The sequence below is a fragment of the Empidonax traillii genome, unplaced genomic scaffold, assembly GCF_003031625.1.
Source record: "Empidonax traillii isolate 1590-97213 ecotype Southwest subspecies unplaced genomic scaffold, ASM303162v1 scaffold1160:size199357, whole genome shotgun sequence".
Lineage (NCBI taxonomy): Eukaryota > Metazoa > Chordata > Aves > Passeriformes > Tyrannidae > Empidonax > Empidonax traillii.
Window position 1 is genome coordinate 55669 of NW_020956353.1, and position 7711 is coordinate 63379.

Below are 7711 nucleotides of genomic sequence, written 5' to 3' on the forward strand. Positions count from 1 at the left end.
CGGGGGAATCCTCCAGCTGCCTCTGCCCTTGGCTCAGGCGTTTGTGAACGTTGTTCCCAAAGGCTTGGGAAGAGGAGAAGTCTCTTTTCTCCATCTCCATGTGCAGCAGGGCTGGGTACAGGTTAAAGGAAGGGAAGGATGGGGACTAAAGCCAAGTTCCCAGCACAGCTGGGTGCATGGGAGCTGAGGAGGCTGAGAGTGGTGACTCAGGTGGGATATTGGGGATCATGTTTTTGTCCCTCTGCCTGGACCAAGCCCTTCCCCAGACCACTCCCAGGAACCAGGGTTATCCCTGTAATTAAGCTGTTGGTGCCCCTTGTGTCTGCAACAAGCTTTGCAGAGGGATTAGTGAGAGTCTCCCACCAGCAAGCGAGGGTCCCCACAGCCCTTGGTCCAGCAGTGTCCCACCCTGAGGAGCTGCCTCTTTCCAGACCCTCAGCCCCTGGCCTTGGAGCTGCCTGGCTGGATCCCAGCCTTCTGCCATTGCTGGAAGGTGGAATAACCAAAGCGTGCTGGGGAGGGGGGAATGGATGGGGAAGGGGATGAGGGAGGGTGTATTGGCACAGCGTGGCGTGGTGTGTTGGCCCGGCACAGCATGTCCCAGCACGGCAGCAAGGGGAGTGCAGGGGTGGGACATGCAGGTGAAGGTGGAGTTTATCCCTTTGTTCACAGGGGAGCTGGTCTGACAGGAATTGGAGCAGCAGCGGGTCCTGCCCAGTCCCAGCCCCGATCCTGATCAGACGCACTGGGAGCCCGATGGACCCATCTGGGGGCTAAGGGTGGGCCAGGCCCCTTGGGCATCGAGGGGCTCTGATGGCCTGATCCTGGCCCGGTGAAGATGTGCCAAGGAGGTGAGTCTGGGTCTGGGGTGGTGATCCTGACAGGAGGGCTCCAGCACTGACCTCCTGCAGGGGAAACCGAGGCAGGGAGGGAGGGAGGGGAGCTGAGGCGTCAGGGATGGAGCTGGGCTGAGCACCAGGTGACAGTGGGGGTGTGAGGAGAGCGACCCCAGGGTGGGTTCCAAGGGAGGAACAACCCCACAGTTGCTCCTCAAAGCACCGGGTGCCAGAACCCAGCGCTGCAGCTGCCGCTCAGGGACGGCTGCTCTGCCAGAGCTTCTTTGTCCCTCCAGGGAGCCCCAGCCCTTCTCAACCCCGTCAGGGACCTCTGGCCCCAATGGCTGCTGGCCCCACACCACCACCCTGGTCCCAGGAGAGCCGGCTGGAGCAGTGGTTTGCATACCTGGGCTTACCAGCAGCTTCCACCACATCACCTCCTGCCTCATCCCCCCACCAGCTCAGGCCACCATGTCCTCCAGGGCTGTTCCCAAACGCCCCATCCCTGTGCCCAAGTGTGGTGCAAGGGCAGGAGGGCCAGCCCGGTGCTGACCACCCCACACCCTCCTCTCCCCTTGTCTCAGGACACCTCAGCCCCGGCAGCCACGGGAAGGCGCTGATGAAAACGGGCCTCATCCTCCTCGTCGTCGGGCACCTCAACTTCATCACGGGGGCCCTCGTGCACGGCACCGCCCTGCGGTTCGCGGTGGCCCCCCGGGACGCCGTGTCCCTGCAGTACCTCATCGCCAACACCGCCTCTGGCATCGCCGCCCTGCTGGTACCCCGGGCACGGGGGGGGTGGGTGAGGGATGGGCGTGGGGTGGACGCAGGGTGGGCAGGAGCAGGGATGCAGGAAGATGTGGGATGGGTGTGCTGTGGATTTTGGGGGAGGGTGGGAGAGGGGATGCAGGAGGATCTGGGGTGGATGTGGTGCGGTTGCAGGGTAGGCAGGATCATAGGGTGCAGGATGAATTGCTATGGGATGCAGGATGGACACTGCTCTGAACAAGCAGTGCAAAACCAGGGGATTAAACACCCAGGGACTGCTGGGGGAGGCTGGGGGAGCTGAAGCACTGCCCCTGTGCTGCTGGGGACAACGCCAGCAGGGAAAGGGCACCAATGTCAGTGGGGCCTCTCTGACCCCCCTGTGTTTCCTTGCAGAGCATCTCCTGTGGAATTGCTGCCCTCATGCTGTCCCGCTACCTCGCCCCCGCTGCCCTCGTAAGCACCCTCAGCCCCTCACCCAATCCCCAGCAGGCTGCAACCCTCCCACGGAGTGGGCACAGCCACCACATCCCCTCACTCAGGGGCTTGTCCCCGTGGAGGGAACCGTGGGCAGCTGACCGTGCACGGCCCTGCCTCTCCCTGCCACCTCTTCTGTCCCTCCTGCAGAAATGGGCACTGCTCACCCTGAGCGCCTGCAGCAGCCTGGGCTGCCTGTCCTGCCTGCTGGGGCTGCTTGTGGCCGTCGGGCTGACCCTGGGCAACCAGGGCCGGGCACTGCTGGCCCCCTGCGCCGTCGCCAACGCCGCCCTTGCCCCGGCGTCCCGCGAGTGCCCCTTCGACCCCACCCGCGTCTACGTGAGTCCCCAGGGGGCTGTGGATGGGGGTGAGCTGAGGATGGGGAGGGTATGCAGGGATCTGATGCCCCGTGTCCCCCAGAGCTCCACACTGTCCCTCTGGGCCGTGTCCCTCGTGCTGGAGTCGATGGAGATCATCTTTGGCGTCCGCTGCCTCCTGCTCACCCTCGAGCTCCTCCGCCTCGGCCGCTGCTGCCGCGGGACACACCGGAGGAAGGTGACCCCTGGTTCCTGGGGCTCAGCACCACCCTGCTCCCATGCAGGGCTGGGATGGGCCTGGCTGGGCTCAGGGGCTCCAGGAGGAGGGTGAGACTCGCTGATCCAACACCCTTTTCCCACCGGTCTCATTCTCATCATCCTCTCTGGCTTGCAGGTCTCCTTGCAGGCCGCCCCTGCGGAGAGCTCCGACCCCGGGCAGTGCCTGGGCTTGCTGAGGCTGGACAGCGTGGAATGTGCCCAGCTCTGAGCAGGGCCCGAGGGATGACCCTGTGGATGTGTCCTGGCCATTCCTGCCCCATCCCTGCGCCCACGCAGCCCCACGACAGGACTCGGCTTCCTCCCAGCCCGGCTATTTGGTGGACACATCCCCTGGAGGCCACCAGCCAGCACACATGAGCCCATTCCTGTGGCCTTGGGTCTCCTGGAGCTGCAGCAAGAGGGGATAGCTGGGCTGGAGCCAGAGCCTGCAAGGAAGAACTTTCCCCCTGGGGGTCAGTGGCCCCTTTCCCACCACGGACTGCACTGACACAAACTTTATTCTGCAGGTATTAAAAGAGCAGAAGCGCATCCACCCCCACCACCCCCGGAGCTCCCACCCCTGTGCCAGCCGTGGGGAAGGGGCTTGCCCAGCCCACACCAGTGGTGATGTGTGCATGAGGGGAGAGTGAGGGGGTGCTCCCTGAGCCACCAGCTCTTTGTCCCCACCCCTGCCAGAGATGCACCGGTGGCTTCACCGCCAGCCTCTCCTGCCGGGCTGGGCTGTCCCCCTGCTCCGACCCCCCTCTGTTGGGGGGGACCATCCTCGCTCGGGGCAGACCCTACCTCCATCCTTCCCCCCAGCACAGGAGGCTCCCCAGCAACAGGGACTGTCCCCCTGGGGCTCCCCCTCGCCACAACCTCAGCCAGGCTCCAGCTCTCATCCCCGAGGGGGCTGTGGGGGCACAGGGTGGGGACTGCAGGGGGGCCGGGCAAGAGACGGTGGCAGTGGCTGGCTGCAGGGTCGGGGGTGCCTTGGGGGGCCGTGGGGGGCTGTGAGGGGGGGGTTCAGTGGGGCTCAGAACTGCATGGCACCGCTGGGGTCGCACTGCAGCAGGCGCACGATGGACGGGTCGCTCTTGGCACCTCGGATGAACTCCTCCAGCGAGAGCTTCCCTGCGGGGAGGGGACACGGCTCAGCCTGGCGGCCACCACCCCCCAGCAGAGACCTCCTGGCACACCCCACAGGCACCCCACCCACCCGGGGTGAGCATCCCTGGGTGCCCAGCACCCTGAGCCCTCCTGCTGCCGGCGCTCCCCTGGCCACACCGGCGGGCATGAGCCGTTTAATCAGCGTGCGTGCGGCTCCTTCTAAGACCCCCGGATTTAGCCATGAGACCTTTCCATAATCCCCTCCATCTCCTCTCATTTACCGTCGTTATCAGTATCCATCTGTCGGAAGATTTTTTCCGTCCTTTTCTCCGGGGTCGATTCGTCTTCGGGCATGTTCATCACGGACGAGACCATTTTGTAGATGGCCTGGGTGAGGGAGATGGGGGTGAGGGTGGGTGCAGGCACCTGGCATTGCCCACCTGAGGCAGGGGCAGAGATCTGGGCTTCTCTCCCCTGGGAATGGTGATGCCATTTACCACTTTTCCCATGGGGTGGGGCTGCAGGGGGGTTTCAGCTCCCAGCACAGCCAGGGCCGGAGCTGCTCCTGCGGGGAGGAGATGCCACTGATTCTCATGCCGTGGGGTTGGGGTTAAGGCAAGGAGAGCATCTCCTGTCCCTTTGCCAGCACCACCAGGAGAGCCTAGGGACAGCTGCCACGTACCCAGCCCTCCCTGGAAGCACGGGAAGAGTCCCGGGAAGGGGTAACAAAGGGATGTCCCCAGGACAAGGGAAGGAGCTGGGGATGCTCTGGCTTAGACTGACCCTTGCAGCCAGAGCTGCAAGACAGCAACAGGCTCCATCCCAGTCACCACAGGGTGCATGTCCCCATCCTGGGGAGGGGACAGCCACCGTGACACCGGGGTGACACCCAGGAGGTGACACCCAGGACCACCGAGGAGGAGCCGCGGCGGGGCGGGCGAGCCGGGTACCTGCACGATCTCCAGCATCTCCTCCCGGCTGATGTAGCCGTTGCCGTCCAGGTCGTACATGCTGAAGGCCCACATGAGCTTCTGCTCCAGCTTCCCGCGGGAGGTGACGCTCAGGGCGATGATGAACTCTCGGAAGTCGATGGTGCCGTCGCCGTTGGTGTCGAAGGTGCGGAAGACGTGCTCGGCGAACTTGGAGGCGTCGCCGTAGGGGAAGAAGTTGGCGTAGATCTTCTTGAACTCCTCCACGTTGAGGATGCCCGAGGGACAGTCCTTCAGGAAACCCTTGTACCAGCCCTGCAGCTCCAGGTCGGAGAACTCGGTGTTTTCCCGCAGGTCCTGGAGCATCTCCGGGCGCAGTTTGCTGTTCTGCTTCCCCATCCCGCTGGGACCCGCCGGCTGCCCCGGGGGTGGAGAGTTGGAGTGGGGCAGGTGCCTGGCCCGGCTCGGGGGTCCCTCTGCGCTACAGGAGGGGAGAGGGATGGGGCAGTGCTTGCTGGCAGCCCCCGGACTCCCGGGAGGACGCCAGTGCTTCCTCCTCCATCCCCACCGGCCTCTCTGAGCCGTCAGAGGTGGCCCCGGGGACCACCCAGGGCCAGGCAGTGCCAGCCCCCTCCCATTTGCGTAATAAGCCCCTCTGGCTCATTTGCATAATATATAGGTGATATATAGGGGGGATCAGGAGGGCAGAGCAGCCCGGAGGGAGGGGACGGGGCTGCGTTCGGAGCCCGCAGAGCATTGCCCGCGGCTCTGGGTCCAGCCCAGCTTTGGGGCTGGCCGGATCTGGGTCAGATCCCTCGGAGGAGGGTTATTTTCAGCTCCTCCACTGTCTCTGTTAATATTCGATGCCTCCGGCGGGCACTGGAGCCCCAGGAAGGGCTGGGGGTGGCAGGTCCCTGCTCGGGGCTCCCTCCTCACCTCAGGGTGCCAACAGCCCTGAGGGGACCCAGCGCGCCCCATCCCACCAGGATCACCCCAGAGGAGCACAGAGGGACCCAAGGAGGGCAGGGTGGGTGTCCAGCACAGTTCCCCACCCCAGGGGCTCTGGGAAAACCTTGACCCACTAGCAGCACCCAAGGCTGTGTTGTGACCCCTCTGTGGGAGAGAACGGGCTCAGGGGCTTCATGGATGCAGTGGGGGGGGGGGCTTCAGTGCCTGGAGCACTTGCTGCCTTATCCAAAGTGGGGAGAGACCCCCGCACCTCCAAACCCCCCATTCCTCTGGATCACTGGGCAAAGAGGACTCCCCAAGGGGAGCAGCCCAGTAGGGCTGGACCCCCCGTTAAAGGGGGCTGGGACCCCTCAGTGTCTCCCCACCACCCCCCCACCACTGCTCCACCCCCACTCCAGCAGCCCGAGGGAGGATCTGAGTTCCCCCACCCCACTCAGGGGTCCCCAGTTTTGTCCCTCCGGGGGTGGCACGACCCCCACCCCCAATGCCCGGGGGGTGCTGTGACCCCTTCCCACTGCTCGGGGCAGCTCCCACCCCTGGGAGGGGAACCCGCGGGGGGCTCAGCCCCCTGAGAGGGGTCTGCAAGGACCACCCCAAAGCGGACACCTCCGGAAGGGTGGCTGGGCACCCCTAGGGAAGATTCTCCCGTGGCGTGGGGGGGGGCTACAGGGGGTTCTCCCCCAAACCGGACACCCCGGAGAGAGGGGCATTGCCGGGGACACACCCGAGGAAAGGTCCCCTCGGAGGAGGGAGGTTCCCAGGCACCCCCGAAAGGTGCGCTGGGGACCGAGGGGGCACAGGGCACCCCCCAAAGATGCGCTGGGGCGGGGGTGGCTCTGCTGCCGCCGGCGGGGAGGGACGTGCCCGGGGCTGGGTCCGTACCGGTGCCCCGGGCTCCCCGGCTCCCCAGTGCCCCCAGGAAGTGTACGTCTGTCCCCCCACCGAATTCTCCCCGTCCCCACCACCTCCTACCTGCCTGGAGAGCAGCAGCCGCCGCCACCGCCGCCGCCGTGCGCCAACGCAGCCCGGGAGCGCCCGCCGGGAGCGCCCGCTGCAGTGCTGGGCGGCGGGGGGGCACCGGCACCGGGGGGCACCGGGGGCACCGCCTGCACCCGCAGCATCCCCAGCCCGGGCACCCCACACCCGCCCCGGGACCCCACGCACATCCCCCCTCCCCCGAGACACCGCCCCTGGTCCCCCCAGGCAGGGTCTGGGGTGAAATGGGGGACCCCCTGTTGCACCCGCAAGGGCTTGGTGGGGGCTTTGGGAATGCAGGGAATGGGAACCCTGGGAGCGCTGGGAGGTCCTGGGGAGATGGGAACGCTGGGAAGGAACAGCGGGAGCACTGAGAGCGCTGGGTGGACCATGAGGTCTTCAGGCACTGGGAACACTGGGAGAACTGGGACACGCTGTGACTCTGCTGGCCCAAGGAGGTGCCAAGCCAGGCATTTTGGGGCTAGAAAGGCACGTTTCAGGTTGAGTGTCCCCAGGACTGGGATGAGGCTATGAAATCCTCCCCAGTCATTCCAGAGGCTGAAGCAAAGAGGCTTTCAGCAGCTGCCCTGAGCACCAGGAAAAGGCTCCAGTGGAGACAGATGCTCCCCATAAGGATGTGCCATTCCCAGCAGGTTTTCCTGGGTCCCTGCACCAGCTCCCTCCATTTTCAAAGCCTGGGATCCCCCGACAATGCCGTGGGGAGCAGATGGCAGGGGCAGATGGGAGGAAGAGGCACTCTGCTTGGAATTACACAAACAAAACACATAAAGTGATTAAACCCCTGACCCCTCTGCTGGGCTGGGGGCAACAGGGAAAGGGTCGGGGTGGCTGTTCCAGGGTGGGGAGCTGTGGGGAAGGATTCTGGGGCTAATTCACCCCAAAATCTGCTGGGCACTGAGAAACTGTGGCTGCCCCATCCCTGGAAGTGTCCAAGGCCAGGTTGGATGGGGTTTGGAGCGACTCGGCACTGAAGATTCCATGATTCCATGATTCCATTGCAGCAGCTGGGTCTGTGCCCCAGCCCACCCAAGGGGACAGTGGTTCTGCAAGGCTG

The 7711-nt window shown here is 65.1% G+C and overlaps 2 protein-coding genes across 3 annotated transcripts; one reads left to right on the forward strand and one right to left on the reverse strand.

Annotated features, from left to right (window-relative positions):
• Window positions 1-838: 838 nt before the first annotated feature.
• TMEM54 (transmembrane protein 54) lies at window positions 839-2882 on the forward strand. Its single transcript, XM_027905521.1, has 6 exons — window positions 839-851; window positions 1421-1614; window positions 1998-2057; window positions 2229-2417; window positions 2499-2633; window positions 2790-2882. The coding sequence occupies exons 1-6, from the start codon at window positions 839-841 to the stop codon at window positions 2880-2882; spliced, it is 684 nt and encodes a 227-aa protein (XP_027761322.1).
• HPCA (hippocalcin) lies at window positions 2509-6687 on the reverse strand. 2 transcript variants are annotated; one of them, XM_027905523.1, is made up of 5 exons: window positions 6634-6687; window positions 4714-5168; window positions 4045-4150; window positions 3324-3787; window positions 2509-2528 (listed from the first exon to the last, which is right to left on the reverse strand). In XM_027905523.1, the coding sequence occupies exons 2-4, from the start codon at window positions 5089-5091 to the stop codon at window positions 3690-3692; spliced, it is 582 nt and encodes a 193-aa protein (XP_027761324.1). In that variant the 5' UTR covers window positions 5092-5168; window positions 6634-6687; the 3' UTR covers window positions 2509-2528; window positions 3324-3689. The 2 variants fall into 2 exon arrangements, with proteins under 2 accessions (XP_027761324.1, XP_027761323.1); XM_027905522.1 differs by having other exon boundaries at window positions 4714-5173; window positions 6634-6673.
• Between the last annotated feature and the right edge of the window lie 1024 nt (window positions 6688-7711).